This window comes from Pristiophorus japonicus, chromosome 15 (assembly GCF_044704955.1).
Source record: "Pristiophorus japonicus isolate sPriJap1 chromosome 15, sPriJap1.hap1, whole genome shotgun sequence".
In the NCBI taxonomy this organism is placed as follows: domain Eukaryota; kingdom Metazoa; phylum Chordata; class Chondrichthyes; family Pristiophoridae; genus Pristiophorus; species Pristiophorus japonicus.
Genome location: NC_091991.1, coordinates 86,683,370 through 86,702,850, shown reverse-complemented (window position 1 = coordinate 86,702,850; position 19,481 = coordinate 86,683,370). Strand labels below are relative to the sequence as shown.

Genomic DNA, 19,481 nt, shown 5'->3' with positions numbered 1-19,481 from the left:
CGAACAACCTTCCGGTTATAAAAGGGGTCGGGGGGTCTAGTAAGGAGGAGGAACTGAGGGAAATCCTTATTAGCCGGGAAATTGTGTTGGGGAAATTGATGGGATTGAAGGCCGATAAATCCCCAGGGCCTGATGGACTGCATCCCAGAGTACTTAAGGAGGTGGCCTTGGAAATAGTGGATGCGTTGACAGTCATTTTCCAACATTCCATTGACTCTGGATCAGTTCCTATGGAGTGGAGGGTAGCCAATGTAACCCCACTTTTTAAAAAAGGAGGGAGAGAGAAAACAGGGAATTATAGACCGGTCAGCCTGACATCGGTAGTGGGTAAAATGATGGAATCAATTATTAAGGATGTCATAGCAGTGCATTTGGAAAGAGGTGACATGATAGGTCCAAGTCAGCATGGATTTGTGAAAGGGAAATCATGCTTGACAAATCTTCTGGAATTTTTTGAGGATGTTTCCAGTAGAGTGGATAAGGGAGAACCAGTTGATGTGGTATATTTGGACTTTCAGAAGGCGTTCGACAAGGTCCCACACAAGAGATTGATGTGCAAAGTTAGAGCACATGGGATTGGGGGTAGTGTACTGACATGGATTGAGAACTGGTTGTCAGACAGGAAGCAAAGAGTAGGAGTAAATGGGTACTTTTCAGAATGGCAGGCAGTGACTAGTGGGGTACCGCAAGGTTCTGTGCTGGGGCCCCAGCTGTTTACACTGTACATTAATGATTTAGATGAGGGGATTAAATGTAGTATCTCCAAATTTGCGGATGACACTAAGTTGGGTGGCAGTGTGAGCTGCGAGGAGGATGCTGTGAGGCTGCAGAGCGACTTGGATAGGTTAGGTGAGTGGGCAAATACATGGCAGATGAAGTATAATGTGGATAAATGTGAGGTTATCCACTTTGGTGGTAAAAACAGAGAGACAGACTATTATCTGAATGGTGACAGATTAGGAAAAGGGGAGGTGCAAAGAGACCTGGGTGTCATGGTACATCAGTCATTGAAGGTTGGCATGCAGGTGCAGCAGGCGGTTAAGAAAGCAAATGGCATGTTGGCCTTCATAGCAAGGGGATTTGAGTACAGGGGCAGGGAGGTGTTGCTACAGTTGTACAGGGCATTGGTGAGGCCACACCTGGAGTATTGTGTACAGTTTTGGTCTCCTAACCTGAGGAAGGACATTCTTGCTATTGAGGGAGTGCAGCGAAGGTTCACCAGACTGATTCCCGGGATGGCGGGACTGACCTATCAAGAAAGACTGGATCAACTGGGCTTGTATTCACTGGAGTTCAGAAGAATGAGAGGGGACCTCATAGAAACATATAAAATTCTGACGGGGTTAGACAGGTTAGATGCAGGAAGAATGTTCCCAATGTTGGGGAAGTCCAGAACCAGGGGTCACAGTCTAAGGATAAGGGGTAAGCCATTTAGGACCGAGATGCGGAGGAACTTCTTCACCCAGAGAGTGGTGAACCTGTGGAATTCTCTACCACAGAAAGTTGTTGAGGCCAATTCACTAAATATATTCAAAAAGGAGCTAGATGAGGTCCTTACTGCTAGGGGGATCAAGGGGTATGGCGAGAAAGCAGGAATGGGGTACTGAAGTTGAATGTTCAGCCATGAACTCATTGAATGGCGATGCAGGCTAGAAGGGCCGAATGGCCTACTCCTGCACCTATTTTCTATGTTTTCTTCATATACATTAATGACAAGGCACAATTTCAACATTTTCAAATGACCCAAAACTTGGAAGTATAGTGAACAGTGAGGAGGATAGTGATAGTCTTCAAGATGACATAGACAGGCTGGTGGAATGGGCGGACACGTGGCAGATGACATTTAAAGCAGAAAAGTGCATTTTGATTTATACATTTTGGTGGGAAGAACAATGAGAGGCAATATAAACTAAAGGGTGCATGAACAGAGAGACCTGGGGGTATACATGCACAAATCGATGAAGATGGCAGGGCAAGTTGAAAAAGCGGTTAAAAAAGCATATGGGATACTTCATAAATAGAGACATAGAGTACAAAAGCAAGGAAGTTATGATGACCCTGTATAAAACACTGGTTCGGCCTTAACTGGAGTATTGTGTCCAATTCTGGGCACCGCACTTTAGGAAGCATGAAAAAGTCTTAGAGAGGGTGCAGAAAAGATTTACAAGAATGATTCCAGGAATGAGGAACTTTAGTTACGTGGATACGCTAGAGAAGCTGGGGTTGTTCTCCCTCAATCAGAGGAGGTTGAGAGGAGATTTGATAGAGGTGTTTGAAATCATGAGGGGTCTAGACAGAGTAGATAGAAACTGTTCCCTTTGTCAGAAGGGTCGAGAACCAGAAGACACAGATTTAAGGCAAAAGAACCATAGGCGACATGAGGGAAAACATTTTTACGCAGCAAGTGGTTAGGACCTGGAATGCACTGTCTGAAAGTGTGGTGAGGCAGACTCAATCATGGGTTTCAAAAGGGAATTGGATAAGTACCTCAAGGATAAGAATTTGCAGGGCTACGGGGAAAGGTCGGAAGAGTAGGACGCCAAAGTGCTCTTGTAGAGAGCCGACACGGGCTCGACGGGCCGAATGGCCTCCTACTGTGCTGTAACCATTCTGTGATTTTTCTTAAGTTAAGAGAAAAGCATGAAGCGAGATAAAGTCATTTACCTAAGCATGAAACAACCATCGCGGCCCATCTGAATAGTCAACAAATACCATTCAGTCCTCCTCTTGTCCCTCGATTGCTTTCTCTGCCAAATATCTGTCCAGCTTCCTCTGGAATTTACTGACCCTATTCACCTTCCTGGTTCCCTCAACGATCTGTACCATATTCTCACCAGCTGGCTTATAAATTAGTTCACTTCTATTTTAAGTTTGAGTCTTTGCTTTGTTGTACAGTTTATGATTATCTAAACATGATATTACAACTTAGTTTATCTTTACAGGGACATAGGCCCATTAAATCTTATTGCTTCTTTCCTCCTCCCACAGAACCAAGGTCCCTGGGTGACCTGATGCTCTCATTGGGCAGCATACATTTTGGGAAATCTTGAGCTTAAAGCTGCTGATGATCTGGTCATTAATGTGCGTGCACAATCGTAGATTCTGCCCCTTTTCTTTATTCATTCTTAGGATGTGGGCGTCACTGGAAAGGCCAGCATTTATTGCCCATCCCTAATTGCCCTTGAGAAGGTGGTGGTGAGCCACCTTCTTGAACCGCTGCAGTCAGTGTGGTGAAGGAACTTCCACAGTGCTGTTAGGGAGGGAGTTTGTCCAAGTCAGGATGGTGTATGACTTAGGAAGGGAACTTGGAGGTGATGGTTTTGCTATGCGCTGGCTGCCCTTGTCCTTCTAGGTGGTAGAGGTTGTGGGATTGGGAGGTGTATCCGAAGAAGAAATTTACTGCATAATTGTATCATTTATTTGATATATTATGAAACATTTCTTCCTGTCTCAAAAAGATAATCAAGCCAAGTTGCAGAAGATTTGCCCCTCCCTAGACTTTCCCTTCAATCCTGGATGCTTACAGACATTTTTTCTCTCCTTACTTTTGTTTGTTAAAAATAACATGGGGCAATGCAGGTTTTTGGAGAAGTTGGCTTCTTGCCCGTGACAGAACAAGCCTGCTTTCAGTCAGACTCTGCCTATTTTTGATCCCAACCTTGACAGTGATAGCCAAAGAGCGTTGTTTGGTGCCTGCTGCTTACCGATGGATATCAAAACCCTTGCCGGAGTCTGCATGAGTCTTCAGATTTTCCATTAACATGTCCGCAGCCTGATTAATTAATGGACTCATCTGAAAGGAAAATAGCTTGTACAATTATGGGAGAATATCCATTGCTGTATAAAGTATGTCTGCAGGGCTGGAACAGTAATCGAGCATGCAAGAGGCAGTAAGTGGTCCCTCAACCCTGAAAAAAAAAGAGATCACAAGCTGAGGCTTAAACCACTCTGGAGTTTTACTTTTCCTAAATGCTTTCCTGGATTTCTTGCTCTTTTCATCAATACAATTGTTTAAATTTCACATACAAACACAAGAGAGAGATCAAGAGTTAAACACTGAGCCAACTTCCATCACACCAGCATTATAAAGTGTAATATAAATGTTCCAGTGTGATTCCAAGCCCTGCATTCTGGGGGGCATTGCTGTGCTCCACTCCAGAGACTTGAGCACATAATCCAGCTGACACTCTGGGAGTGCAGTACTGAGGGAATGCTGCACTGCCGGAGGTGCCTTCTCTCGGATGAGATGTTAAATCATCTTTACTCTCGACTAGACGTAAAAGATCCCATAACACTATTTCAAAGAGCCAGGGAGTTCTCCCCGGTGTCCTGGGAACCAACACCACTAAAAAAGCAGATGATCAGGTCATTATCGTATTGCTGTTTGTGGGAGCTTGCTATGTACAACTTGTACTACATTACAACAATGACTACACTTCAAAAAGTACTTCATTGACTGTAAAACGCTTTGGGACATCCTGAGGTCGCGAAAGACAACATAGTTCTTTCTTTCTTCTTTAAAATATACTTTATATCCTATGGAAAATGTTATGATCCCCTAGAGAAAGAATGGATTGGATTCTTGAACTAGTGTTCAAGGGGGAAGTTCCACCTCCTCGGTGCTGTACTCCAAACATTGCCTTTACCCCTTTCCGAATTTGATGATACGGTCCCAACCTTCCTTTCATCATAAAGTACCCATGTTTATTCATGTGCAACATGTGATATGTTTTAAATTTCTTTAAAAAGCAGTAGACGAGAAAATATGGCAAAAACCCACTGGGTTCAGGTCCAGCCCAGAATGATGAGATGAAAGCACCTTCTGCTGACCTTAAGGGTCCCATGTGAAGTGAATTTGGGCAAGTGTAGGGGCATGCTAACATGTCCATCTGAATTGGAAATTAAGTTGAGAAATTGATGGAATTTAACAGCAAGATGTGAAGTATTATTTACATTTTACTGGCATATGGTTGCTTGATCACTCACGAGTGAAAAATTCACAATTGTACAGTGTAAATTGTACTTGCACAAGGGACATACTTCTTATCTCTGTAAAGGTTGAGACCCAAACATTTATGCTACATGGCACAATGGAGGAAAAGCACAGAACATCTCCCTGCAGGAGTCTGGGCAAAGCACTGCACCGCCGCAAAATTATACCTGCCAAGGAGGCCCGAGTACAATAGGGCTCAAGTCCACCTGCAATGGTGAATTGGGGTCCCAGACAACTTAACTGCTGAAAGCAGGTATGGATGAGGGCTCATGGCTCAAAATTAAAGGCACTCTCCAGACCTGAACAGTACTTTCAATTGGTTCAGTACACCCAATGCACTTCAAGCAAAAATTGTCAGCGACGATGAAGGAATGGCGATACATGTCCAAGTCTGTGAATTGGAGGGGAACTTGAAGGTGGTGGTGTTCCCATGTGTAGGGGAGGACGAAAACCCCTCATTTTACCCAGAAGGAAAAGGGCTGTGGGATCAGTCTGTGCTGTGAATTGAAACCGATACAGTTTGACCTTGGCAGAGCAGTGATTGGACGGGGAAGGACACCGGAGGGCCAATGGTGAGACAGAGTCAGCCTGAAGCATGGGGCTTTCGAGCCAATGGGAGAGCACTTGCTCGAAAACTGTGGGACTGACTCACAGCCATTATCGGACTATTGTCTTCCCCATGTTTACACTATGGAAGGAAATTATGCAGACCTTTTGAAAACTAGGGAACCCAAAACAACCCAAGGGCCTACACAATGGCTACAGGAGGCCTACGCAATCAACACCCATTCAAACCTTGAGTAGGTTAACATCAGTGGAAAAAACCCGCAATAATCTAAAACTGCTGCATTTTTCAAAATCACAAAGCCCACCAATGGGAAGAATCGATTTCAGCAGAAGAGGCGGACTGGATAATCTGGCTATAAAAAGGGGTTTCTGACGTAGTGTGTGTGGTTCCCTGCCCTCGTGATCCAACAACCAGCAAGTCTCTCGACACTGAAGGAAAACTAGTGTCCGAAGACACCGAGGATAGAAGAAACAAACCACCAGACTGCGGAAGGCACAGTAGTGAATATAACCTCTGGTCCCCGGAACTCCCAACTCAGTTAGGCCAGGAAAGGTGGGAGATTGGGCATTGTACTGCTAAACTTGTGTAAAGATTTTCGTTGTGTTCGTTTATTGGGATTTAGGGGGATTGTTTTGTTGGTGTATTGCTGTTTATTGAGATACACCTTGTCAAATAAATTGGAAGCCTAAAGTTCCTCTTGACATCACCTTGTCTCAGTTCTATTGTATTACATCTCCTGATCGTGAGTCTTATGTCAGAACAGTGTAAGGGAAGCTAGGAGCACCTCGTAAACGCTCAACTGTGTGTCACAGGCTAGGGAAGAAGGGGTTAGAAGTGTTTGACACTCACAGGTGCCTCACAGGCTAGGCATAAGCTGTGGGGACGCATGAGTCTCAAAACCCCCTTCATAAGCTGTGGACACAGTCTCTCCAGGAGTGCTCTTGCAGCACTCAGGGTACCTCACAGGCCGAGCAGAAGACCAGAGAGAGACACTCAAGGCACAACAACACTCCCTGAAAACCCTTACAGAACATGGTGACTACGGCAGGACATAAGCAAACAGGAGATGTTAATATAACAGATGAGGTGATAAGAAGGAAACTAAAATGGAGGAATTTCCTCATACATTTTTGGCAAGGTGAACCTCACCAAACCTTGGGTGCAAGCCCTCACACGGGCAGAGCGCCCAGTGGATGCTGCTGCTCAGTGGACAGCAGGGAAGGACCACAACCACAGGGTGTAAAAGGCCACCTGGCTTATCTGTCTCATCCGCCAAGTCCGAAAGCTCAACCAGCGGGTGAAGGACTTGGAACAGAGTCTTCAGAAATCAGAGGAGTTCTCTGCTATCCGGGCTGCGGTTGGGGACAACCTGCTGGTCGAATTAGCTGAGGAGCAGAAAAGGAACCGGCAGTTGGAGGAGACCTTCCGAAATAGCCGGGACTATCTTCAGTGTCAGGTCACTGAGGCCAAGGGTAGTGAGGGGTCCCTCCGGGAACAGAACTCTCGGTACACCCAGAAAATTTGGGAACTAGAGAATAAATTAAAAGATGTACAGGCAGCCTATAAAGTGGCCAGTAGCAGTGAGTTTGCAGATCACGGTCCCTGCCAGGAGAGGATTAAAACTCTCACCCACGCTCTCTCCCAGGCAAAGGGGATGGTCGCCCTGATAGGACCCGGAGAGTCCACAGGGGACAAAGGAGAGTATTGGGGGGTAGAGGAGAATCCAAAGGCAAGAGACGCCCGACCACCTCCTGAGGCACCGGTGGTTTGTCCGGTGGGGTACCAGGAGGAGCGGGGCACGCAGGTAGTAGCATACCCAGGGCTGGGGGCAGGACCAATGTGTCCCGCTCGGCAGCAGGGATGTGAGGCTCCAGCCGAGGGTCAGTTAAAGGCTGGATCAGGCGACCAGGCACTGTCTGCTGCACCGAGTATGATGGGACAGCTGGAGGTAGAGGGACCAGCGCAGAAAGATCCCGAACAAGGGCAGATGTGCCCGGTCAGGCAGCGCAAGTACGGTCCTCCACAGGCAGGTGGCCAAGGTCGGGGAGCGCTGGAGAGCTACTTTATTATTCCCCATGGAGTTCAATCACTCAGGGCCATGGTGGCCCATTTGGCTAAACTCACTCGCAGTGGGGATCCATCTGTCCACTTCATGGAGGTGATGCAGGCAGGGGAAATTAATGGGAGCGACGAGGAAGAGACAGCCAAGCTGCTGCTCTTCTCTCTGGACAGCAAATTGTATCAGGCCCTACTGGCAGAATGCTGGAGGGGACAGCGTACATTTGCTGAGGTCCAGAGGGCCGTCCTTGAGGCTATGGGCTTCGATGACGGCAGTCCTTTCGAACGGGTCGAAAGGACAAGGCAGCTCGCAGGGGAAACCCCGCAGGCGTTTGCTGACAGGCTGTGGGTGGTATACCACGCAGCCTGTGGGGAGCTCCTCGACCGGGCGAATCTTTCCGCGGTACAGACTGGCCGCTGGCTGAGGATGCTGGTGGCCACGGCTCAAGGCCAGGGCAGAACTGTGGTTCGATTCCCGGGACCCCAACCTCACCGAGGAAGCAGTGGTCAGGCAACTGGCACTGGTCCATCGGAATGGAGGAGGGGAGGAGGAGAAAACCTCCAAAGGTCGGGTAAATGAAGTAAAACCCAACTCAATTCCCAAAAGGGAATGGCACCAGGAGGGTGGCCGCTCGATTGATAAGGAGGGAGTGTGCTACGGGTGTGGGAAAGCTGGGCATTTTAAAAGGGATTGCAGGAGCCCAGTAAAGAGATATGGGGGGAGAAGTTCTTTAGGAGCCGCCCAGAGTGGGGGAAGTAGAGGGAGCTCCTCACCATCCCTTGATGAGATAGTAGCTGCAGTGAGGACAGTGCTGGAGGGGACTGGGAAGGTAGCCACGGCAACAGGCAGGGAAGCACCAGCAACCCTGCCAGTACAGAGGCCGTGACTAGCCCAGACCCAGCCTGCATACCTGTGTCCACTAGAATACGACCCCTGGGGACGACCCTGGGTCAAGATGGAGGTTGAGGGTGTATTGGGTACTTACCTTTTGGACACTGGTGCTTCCAGCACGATAGTCCATTCGGAGGACCCCGCAACCTCACCTCTATCAAACGGGGTGCCGTATCAACTAGTTGGGTTCACAGGAAATGAGAAGGCTGGGTTTTTCTCAGTCCCGCTCGCAGTTCGTTTAGGAGCCCTCCAAACACAATGGAAGTGCGTCCTGATGAACTGGGAGCAGGTGGGAAAAGGGATCTTGGGGGCTGATTTCATCATCACTTGCCAGATCCTAGTAGACTTGAGGAACCACTGTCTATGGGGCACAGTGGGCACGGGAGCAGAGGGAGAAGTCATGGTTATTGATAAGAAACAGGGAAAAGGGACTCTGTGTACAATGAAGCCAAAAGTGGGTTACGACCTGGAAGTTCTGGTCGGTAACACCCCGGCCGAATAGCGGGCCTATGTGCAAGCAAATCTTGCAGCATTTGCCACCCATAAACACGATTGTGGGAGAGTCACAGGAGTGGAGGTTAGAATAGATGGGGGTCCCATTTCCCGCCCGCAAAAGCAGTATGGCTTTCCCCGAGAGGCAGAAGCAGACTTGGAGACAGCTTTAAGCTCGCTTGTCGAGCAGGGTGTTTTGAGACCTATAGCCACCCATGTCAACTCCCCGCTTTGGCCGGTTAGGAAACCGGATAATTCTTGGAGGGCTACGGTGGATTATAGGGTGCTCAATAAAAACATCCCAGCTTGTGCTCCCACAGTAGCGGCGGTTGCAGATCTGATAGAGGAAATCCCTGCATCCGCAACCACGTTCACAGTGTTGGACATATCCAACGGGTTCTGGTCTATCCTTGTACGGAGGGAAGACCAGTACAAGTTTGCCTTCACCTTCCGGGAACAGCAGTATACATAGAGCTGCCTCCCACAGGGCTTTCATAACAGTCCCAGCATCTTTCACCAATGCATGGCGAACTGCTTAAAAGGCTTCAGCCAACCACACCAGCTGGTCCAGTATGTGGACGATCTGTTGTTGTTCACAGACAGCAGTGAGGAACATGGTTCACTGCTGGACGAACTGCTGGTCTTACTGAAGGAAGGGGGTTTTAAAGTTAACCCCAAGAAAGCCCAGATAGGTCTAGGAGAAGTAAAATTCCTGGGCCTGACGATAAGGGCAGGAGAAAGGGCCATTGATGAGGCTAGAAGAAAGGCAGTGCAGGAACTCCCTGTCCCTAGGGATGTGTCAGGGGTAAGGTCTTTCCTGGGAATCACTGGCTACTGTAGGGACTTCATCGAGGACTATGCAGCCACTGCCGCCCCTCTGCTCAGACTCCTACATAAGGGGGTCGAGTGGGAATGGGACGAGGGCTGTGAGGCAGCATTTGTCCGTCTTAAGAGAGACCTGCAAGTAGCACCAGCTCTAGGGGCAATTGATGGGGAGGAGGAATTCTTCCTGGAGGTGGCAGCCAGTGGCGACAGCTTAAGTGCAGTGTTGCTCCAGGAGCGAAACGGTCAGCTGAGACCAGTGGTATACTCCTCCAGGGTCCTCATGGAGGTAGAAAAGGGATACTCCAATTGTGAGAGGCACTTGCTTGCCACCAGTAAAGAGAGCTCAGATCTTTACCGGAATATCCCCCATTACACTCCTCACCCATCATACCCCGACGCAGATGCTGTTGGACGGGAGGATTAAGGACGGGACAGTGAGCAGTGCTAGAATCACTCGCTGGACCCTCCTCCTCTCCCAAATGACTTTAAAGGTCAAGGGCCTCTGCGAGCCCAGGCTCGCAGCAAATTTAATCTATCCAGGGCAGCCATATAGATGCTCTGTGGAGGGGGTATGGGACATCAACTTTGGATTTCGGGCAGGGATACACCCCACAGGCCGCGAGATCGACGTTGATGGCTCCAGTTCAGTGTCCACGGGTACAAGACTCACGGGCTGCGGAGTTTGGGATCCCAAGGCAGGGATTGCCTTGGCTCTTAAACTCCCATGCACCCTGAGCGCCCAGCAGGCGGAACTCTCGGCGGTGATGTATGTGGTCACACATCCCGAGGAATTCCCGACCCCATACACGATTTGCTCGGACAGCATGTTCACTTGCAATTCGTGTACAGAGTATCTGCCGATTTGGTCACGCCGGGGGTACACCTCTGCGGATGGGAAGTCCCTTGTGACCAAACCCCTGCTAGAAAAGATCGTGGCTGCAGTGGGAGAAACCAGGGATGTATATATCCATAAGGTAAAGGCCCACTCCAAAACTGAGCCACTGGGGGAAGGTAACCAGCACGCAGACCTGCTGGCAAGGGAAGGTGCTCGTACAGGTCGCCCATGGGACCCATACGAGGCAGGCAGGATAGCAGCAGCAAGAAGCAAGCCAGGGACACAAGGGAGCGTAGGGGCGGCTGCGGCCCCGGACCTTAAAGTAGTCCAGATGCAGGATCCGATCCGGAAGGCTGCCTTGGCTGCTATCAAAAAGGGGGAAAAGGCGGAGGGCCCATACAGTGCTGCAGATATTGCTGTGCGGGAAGGCATGTTGTTTAAAGGGGACAAATGGGTAGTGCCGCCACAACACCGGAGGGAATTCCTTCAGCTGGCCCATGAGGGTCCAGGTGCGGGACACCCTGGGCCGGAATCTACCTGGCAACGGGTAGAAAAGGCAGGGTGGTGGCCAGGCCTCCGGGAAGACGTCCGCAACTTCTGTGTGGGCTGTCTGGTTTGCGCTGCAAACAACCCAGACCCTCAGAAAAGGAAGGTGTCTATGGGACACATCAGGCGGGTAGAGGGACCATGGCAGTCGATCCAGATCGACTACATCGGACCCCTACCGGCCGCCCAGGGAGGTTATAAATACTGCCTCGTCCTGGTGGATGTGTTTTCCAAGTGGGTGAAAGCCTTCCCTTGCCGAACAGCTACCGCGGTGGGGACTGCAAAAATCCTGGTGAGGGAGGTGTTCTCTCGGTGGGGTCTACCTCAAATCGTGGCGTCCGACCGGGGAAGCCACTTCACCGGCCAGGTGATGCAGGCCACCCTAAAGGTGCTGGGGATAAGAGCCAAATGGCATGTCGCCTACAACCCTCAGTCCTCAGGCCCCGTAAAACGCCTGAACCGGACCCTAAAGGAAAGGCTGCGCAAGAAGACGGGAGACTCACCGAACAAGTGGGTGGAGGTCTTACCGTTGGTCCTCATGGGAATCCGGGCCAGTAAGTCAAAGAGCACAGGGTACTCACCCCATGAGCTGATGACTGGCCGGATCATGAGAACCCCAGTGCATGTGTTAGCGCCGGTTCTCACCGAAGGGCAGCTTCGAGAGGTGAACCGGGACCGCTTCGTCAGGAATCTGTTTGAACAGCTTCAACAGATTCACTGGCAGGCAGCCAACAACATGGGTAAACAGCACCGTGCCAATCGGCTGCTGCTAGAACCCCGGAGTCACCATGATTGGGAGGTGGGCGACCAGGTGATGGTGAGAAGCTTCGCCAGGGTCGGGGTATTTGAACCACTGTAAATGGGACCAAACAGCATAGTTGACAAGGCTAGCCCTATGGTCTATGCGGTTCAATTGCCTCGCCGGGTGAAGTGGTATCACATTAATCAGTGTAAATTGTTTGACCCCAAAAGAGGTAAAAAACAGAGGGGACGAGCAAGGGAAGGGAATCAGGCACTGGGGGAGGAACAGGCCCCGGTGGATTTGGAGGCTCCGGAGGAGGCAGCGGGCCCCGAAGCTCTACAGTCGGGGATGGTTCACTGCTCCAGTAAGGCTATCCCACCACTGGGTAGAGGTTCCCAGCCCACTAACAGAAGTAAGGAGAAAGGCTCTACCATTAGCAAGGTCCAAGGGGAAGCTGAACCTCCCATGGTGGATCAGCTGGGGCTAGCCCAAGAGGTGGAGGAGATAGCATTGCAGCCCATAACGTGGGACTCTGCACCGACAGTAAGGAGGAGTAACAGAGTGCCACAGACCAGGGCGCCGTGGTCCCCTGTTTACTTAGCTCCCCGCCCCAGACCGAGAAGGCGAAAGACAACAGGGAGGGTGCTCTGTTGCGCTCGCAAGGGTCTTCCACCGATTATCCGGGGCTCGGGAGGGCCTTGGAGGGCAGCACAAGACTCATTAAGGGGGACTATACGAGCCTCTCAGCGGAGGGCATCCTGGTCCCCAGGTTACGGTCAGCCGAGTGGTCGACGACGCCTGTACAGTGACAGAATATAGCCTGGCCACCCGGGGACGGGTGGCGGTGTATATATTTTCCCTTCCTGTTTTGTTACTTTGTGTTGTGTGCATATGTGTTTAGGTAAGGCAGTGACGGTTGGGTACAGCATTTTATGTTCGGAACATGTTAAGTGGGCCGAGCCTGGAGAGGTCTCTCAAGGCAAGGCCATGTTCTTCTTGCCTTTCAGATGTCAACACCTCCCTACTGGACGTTAGTGATGCTGGTATCGCTAAGGATCTGCACCGGGCACCGAGGGGATACCGAGGACTCCCTGGTTTTCAGATGCTCCAGGGGCAGAGCGCCGACAGTGACCACAGAAGGGGCTCCGGCGGCGAATGGCTGGGTCACCTACTCCCACGAGGGGAGATGGCCTGGGTGGTTGGGATCGAACTCCACGAAGTACTCCAACCATAAGGACTTTACCTACGGAGAGGCCTTCATCCCCTGCCCGGAGATCACTGTGGTCACTTCCAGAGTGAGAGTGACAGAAGGCAGGAAGGTATGCCTAACTTGCCAAGGGGACATACCTCTGGGACGGTGGTGGTGGCTCAGAAAGCTCAAAAGGGACGTGGGAGACCAACACTCGGACTGGGAATGTCTGGATAATGATACCTACCGAACCATCATGGGGTCATCTGGCGGGGTCACGGTGTGCTGGGAGAAATGGTGGGCGTACGACCAAGGAATTTATTTGTGTATGTGGGGATCCATTCGCGTGTGTTCAGAGGGGGTCTCCATTGCTTTCTATAGGTGGTGGTCAGGATGTCCGTGATGGGGGCGTCCCCACGACCAGCACCTCTGTACCGAGTGGAGAATGTGGGAGTCATTCGTGGAGGGGTGCATGTTCGATTCCAAGAGGTCCCGCCTTATGTCACAATGTGGGAGCACACTATGACAGGTACAGACCTCTCGGGTTGTCGGAGCAGGGGAGCACAGGTAATCCTGTGCCCCCAGCACTTGAACGCTTTTGCAAGGCCACAATGCGGGTTCAGCACTGCTGGGGCAGAGCCTATCAATTGCACAATGGAGGTAATGGCCCCTAACCACATGCCTCCACAGGTAGCATATGTAGGCGGTGGGACATATTGTGTCACCACAAGTGCCCAATGGTATGAACACGGACCGGGAAGGTGGTGTCCAATACCGTACAGCAGCTTTTGCTTTAAACCCAGGGCAGAGGTTCAAGTGGCACACACCAGAATCACACCCATCCCTGAACCTTCAACGATTCACCTCACGGTACAAAACAACCTCAGCCACCTACAACATTATGTCGTCCAGTTTGGCTATCCCATTGCCCCACTACTTGAGAAACTTACAGCCCTTCTCCAGGCAGTGGATTTGTCTCAAAAACATTTTTACACCATGGAGCAGAAAACTGAAATTCTAGCAGGGGAGATTGCCCAGATTAAACCCCCAGCATGGTGGGATTTGGGAATCCGGGCAGACATACCTGCATCGATCCGGGTGGGATCGCATGCCTTAGTAATCGGCCAACTCCTGATTGTAGCTCATCTGCTAGTTACAAGCTGTAAGCTCAGGAGAAAAAGAAAAAGAAAGCAGTTCCTCAGGCTACTACACAGACAGGAGAGCTGTTGCTAAACACTCAAGGTGTGTAAACAAAGCTTGACCGCGACACTTAGGCGGTTTTGTTATTCCCAGGGATGACTGCGTTTTCATACATGGCCCCTGGGGAGTTTGCAAGGCAGGTTTCTTTGTTTTGCGGTTAAGAATGAAATGAGACTCAATGTACAATTGCTGCTGTAACCTTAAGTACATATATGTATATTGCTGTCGTATATTGTAACCTGTTGGATTCTGTGTTTTGTACCGCGTTAAAAGGAATTACGATATATATCGACGGGATCAGTTTAGAGTTAAACTGGGGAAAGTTGGGCAATTTGGGAGACCTAGGGTTTTCTCACCACCCTGAACTTTGACACATTCGAGTGGTGTCTGACTGTGTCAGATGGGGGATTATGTAGGGGAGGACAAAAAAAACAGCTCATTTTACCCAGAAGGAAAAGGGCTGTGGAATCAGTCTGTGCTGTGAATTGAAACCGATACAGTTTGACCTTGGCAGAGCAGTGATTGGACGGGGAAGGACACCGGAGGGCCAATGGTGGGACAGAGTCAGCCTGAAGCATGGGGCTTTCAAGCCAATGGGAGAGTAGTTGCTCGAAAACTGTGGGACTGACTAACAGCCATTATCGGACTATTATCTTCCCCATGTTTACACTATGGAAGGAAATTATGCAAACCTTTTGAAAACTAGGGAACCCAAAACAAACCAAGGGCCTACACAATGGCTACAGGAGGCCAACCCAATTAACACCTACTCAAACCTTGAGTAGGTTAGAAAACCTGAATTGGAGGAAAATTATGCAGACCTTCAGAAACCAAGGAACCCAAAACAACCCAAGGGCCTACACAATGGCTACAGGAGGCCAACGCAATCAACACCCATTCAAACCTTGAGTAGGTTAACATCAGTGGAAAAAACCCGCAATAATCTAAAACTGCTGCATTTTTCAAAATCACAAAGCCCACCAATGGGAAGAATTGATTTTAGCAGGAGGCGGGCTGGATAATCTGGCTATAAAAAGGGGTTTCTGACGTAGTGTGTGTGGTTCCCTGCCCTCGTGATCCAACAACCAGCAAGCCTTTTGACACTGAAGGAAAACCAGTGTCCGAAGACACCGAAGATAGAAGAAACAAACCACCAAACTGCAAAAGGCACCGTAGTGAGTATAACCTCTGGTCCCCGGAACTCCCAACTCAGTTAGGCCAGGAAAGGTGGGAGGTTGGGCATTGTACTGCTAAACTTGTGTAAAGATTTTCGTTGTGTTCGTTTATTGGGATTTAGGGGGATTGTTTTGTTGGTGTATTGCTGTTTATTGAGATACACCTTGTTAAATAAATTGGAAGCCTAAAGTTCCTCTTGGAATCACCTTGTCTCAGTTCTATTGTATTACATCTCCTGATCGTGAGTCTTATGTCAGAACAGTGTAAGGGAAGCTAGGAGCGCCTCGAAAACGCTCAACTGTGTGTCACAGGCTAGGGAAGAAGGGGTTAGGAGTGTTTGACACTCACAGGTGCCTCACAGGCTAGGCATAAGCTGTGGGGATGCACGAGTCTCAAAACCCCCTTCATAAGCTGTGGACACAGTCTCTCCAGGAGTGCTCTTGCAGCACTCAGGGTACCTCACAGGCCAGGCATAAGCTGTGAGGGCAGAAGCTCAGAGAGAGACACCCAAGGCACAACAACGCTCCCTGAAAACCCCTTACACATGCATTTGCTGCTTTTGTCCTTCTGGGTGGTGGAGGTCGACGGTTTGGGAGGCGTTGTCCTATGCTGGATGCGATACTTGATGAATGAAGGTATAATGATGGTCTCCGTGAGTTATGACTGATAAATCAGAAATGTCTGTTTCACTGTCCCTAGGAATTCAGACTTGTATCACTAGGCAATTAACAGCACATTTTTTCTTCTTGTGTTCCCTATTTTGTTCACTCTTGGCCCACTAAGATTACCACTGCCATCTCAGTGGGGTTAAAAACTCAGCAACCTTTACCCTTAGTCAACTAACTTATCATGTTCATGGGCATTAAGTTGCCCTTTCCTTCCACAAGACAACAAAAACACTATTAATTTAAGATTGGTACTCTTACTTGGTCCTGATGTATTCTTTTAAATGGTTCCTGCTTTTCTCTTCCTTTCCCCAATGGAAGACATCGCCTGTAATGCAGACCATCATGGTCTGTTTAGGAAAAATCCATTTATTTATATAGAAAAGGAGGAGTGGCCAGTGAAGTAGTCATAATACCCTAGTACGCCAGAGGTGGGGCTAATGAGATACTAAAAATAACAGTGCAGTGAGTCGGATGGTGGAGCTACTGGGCCAGTGGAGACCAGGCTTTCAATCTTTTCACACACAGGCATCTTCCACACTTCAACATGTAGTTCGGGACTTGGAATATGGGCCCAGAAATCACTGCCTCCCTGGGTCCTTACGAAGTTTCTACGGACACGGGAAGGCATCGGAAAAGCATGCACTGAAAACCGTTTTTCCGATCTGTCAAGTTTCTGGCTTGAAAGATCCTCTGTATCTCGGCAGCGAGGACATTGGCCAGGGCAAGATTGCGGGATTTAGGCATATCTTGACCAGCAAATAGAAACATAGAAACATAGAAAATAGGTGCAGGAGCAGGCCATTCGGCCCTTTGAGCCTGCACCACCATTCAATATGATCATGGCTGATCATTCCCTCAGTACCCCTTTCCTGCTTTCTCTCCATAACCCTTGATCCCCTTAGCCGTAAGGGCCATAGCTAACTCCCTTTTGAATATATCCAATGAATGGCATCAACAACTCTCTGCGGCAGGGAATTCCACAGCTTAACAACTCTCTGAATGAAGAAGTTTCTCCTCATCTCGGTCCTAAATGGCCTACCCCTTATCCTAAGACCGTGTCCCCTGGTTCTGGACTTCCCCAACATCGGGAACATTCTACCCGTATCTAACCTGTCCCGTCCCGTCAGAATCTTATATGTTTCTATGAGATCCCCTCTCATACTGTATAAAGGCCCAGTTGATCCAGTCTCTCCTCATATGTCAGTCCAGCCATCCCGGGAATCAGTCTGGTGAACCTTCGCTGCACTCCCTCAATAGCAAGAACGTCCTTCCTCAGATTAGAAGACCAAAACTGAACACAATATTCCAGGTGAGGCCTCACCAAGGCCCTGTACAACTGCAGTAAGACCTCCCTGCTCCTATACTCAAAACCCCTAGCTATGAAGGCCAACATACCATTTGCCTTCTTCACCGCCTGCTGTACCTGTATGCCAACTTTCAATGACTGATGAACCATGACACCCAGGTCTTGTTGCACCTCCCCTTTTCCTAATCTGCCGCCATTCGGATAATATTCTGTCTTTGCGTTTTTGCCCCCAAAGTGGATAACCTCACATTTATCCACATTATACTGCATCTGCCATGCATTTGCCCTCACCTAACCTGTCCAAGTCACCCTGCAGCCTCCTAGCGTCCCCCTCACAGCTCACACCGCCACCCAGTTTTGTCATCTGCAAACTTGGAGATATTACACTCAATTCCTTCATCTAAATCATTGATGTATATTGTAAAGAGCTGGGGTCCCAGCACTGAGCCCTGCGGCACTCCACTAGTCACTGCCTGCAATTTTGAAAAGGACCCGTTTATCCCGACTCTCTGCTTCCTGTCTGCCAACCAGTTCTCTATCCACGTCAGTACATTACCCCCAATACCATGTGCTTTGATTTTGCACACCAATCTCTTGTGTGGGATCTTGTCAAAAGCTTTTTGAAGGTACAAAGACACCACATCCACTGGTTCTTCCCTGTCCACTCTGCTAGTTACATCCTCAAAAAATTCCAGAAGATTTGTTAAGCATGATTTCCCTTTCATAAATCCATGCTGACTTGGACCGATCCTGTCACTGCTTTCCAAATGCGCTGCTATTTCATCCTTAATAATTGATTCCAACATTTTCCCCACTACTGATGTCTGGCTAAGTGGTCTATAATTACATGTTTTCTCTCTCCCTCCTTTTTTAAAAAGTGGTATTACACTAGCTACCCTCCAGTCCATAGGAACTGATCCAGAGTCGATGGACTGTTGGAAAGTGATCACCAATGCATCCACTATTTCTAAGGCCAATTCCTTAAGTACTCTGGGATGCAGGCCCCGGGGATTTATTGGCCTTCAATCCCATCAATTTCCCCAACACAATTTCCCACCTAATAAGGATATCCTTCAGTTCCTCCTTCTCACTAGGCACTCGTCCCCTAGTACTTCCAGAAGGTTATTTGTGTCTTCCTTCATGAAAACAGAACCAAAGTATTTGTTCAATTGGTCTGCCATTTCTTTGTTCCCCATTATAAATTCACCTGAATCCGACTACGTTTGTCTTCACTAATCTTTTTCTCTTCACATATCTATAGAAGCTTTTCCAGTCAGTTTTTATGTTTCCGGCAAGCTTCTTCTCGTACTCTATTTTCCCCCTCTTAATTAAGCCCTTTGTCCTCCTCTGCTGAATTCTAAATTTCTCCCAGTCCTCAGGTTTGTTGCTTTTTCTGGCCAATTTATATGCCTCTTCCTTGGATTTAACACTAGCCCTAATTTCCCTTGTTAGCCACGGTTGAGCCACCTTCCCCGTTTTATTTTTACTCCAGACAGGGATGTACAATTGCTGAAGTTCATCCATGTGATCTTTAAATGTTTGCCATTGTCCATCAACCCATTAAGTATCATTTGCCAGTCTGTTCTAGCCAATTCACGCCTCAAACCATCGAAGTTACCTTTCCTTAAGTTCAGGACCCTAGTTTCTGAATTAACTGTGTCACTCTCCATCTTAATAAAGAATTCTACTGTTCCCCAAGGGGCCTCGCACAACAAGATTGCTAATTAGTCCTTTCTCATTACACATCAGCCAGTCTAGGATGGTTAGCTCCCTAGTTGGTTCCTCGACATATTGGTCTCGAAAACCATCCCTAATACACTCCAGGAAATCCTCCTCCATCACATTGCTACCAGTTTGGTTAGTGATACATCCTTACTATACAGTATAAATGCACATGAGGCCCATGCTTGAGAGGTGGTCAGTCTGTGACCTGTCCTTTATTCCTTAGCACTCAAGTGATGAAGGTGGGTGGAGCTTCCCCTTTTATACCT

The 19,481-nt window shown here is 48.9% G+C and overlaps 1 protein-coding gene across 5 annotated transcripts in view; it reads right to left on the bottom strand.

Moving 5' to 3' along the window:
• Nucleotides 1–19,481, bottom strand: part of tbxas1 (thromboxane A synthase 1 (platelet)) — a 329,644-nt gene that overhangs the window by 98,597 nt on the left and 211,566 nt on the right. For 4 of the 5 annotated variants that reach the window (XM_070900690.1, XM_070900689.1, XM_070900691.1 and 1 more), the window contains one exon: nucleotides 3,705–3,793. The exons of the other annotated variant lie outside the window; for it this stretch is intronic. In XM_070900690.1, coding sequence (XP_070756791.1) covers nucleotides 3,705–3,793 — 89 coding nt within the window. The remainder of the gene's footprint in view (nucleotides 1–3,704; nucleotides 3,794–19,481) is intronic. 5 annotated transcript variants of the gene reach the window in all.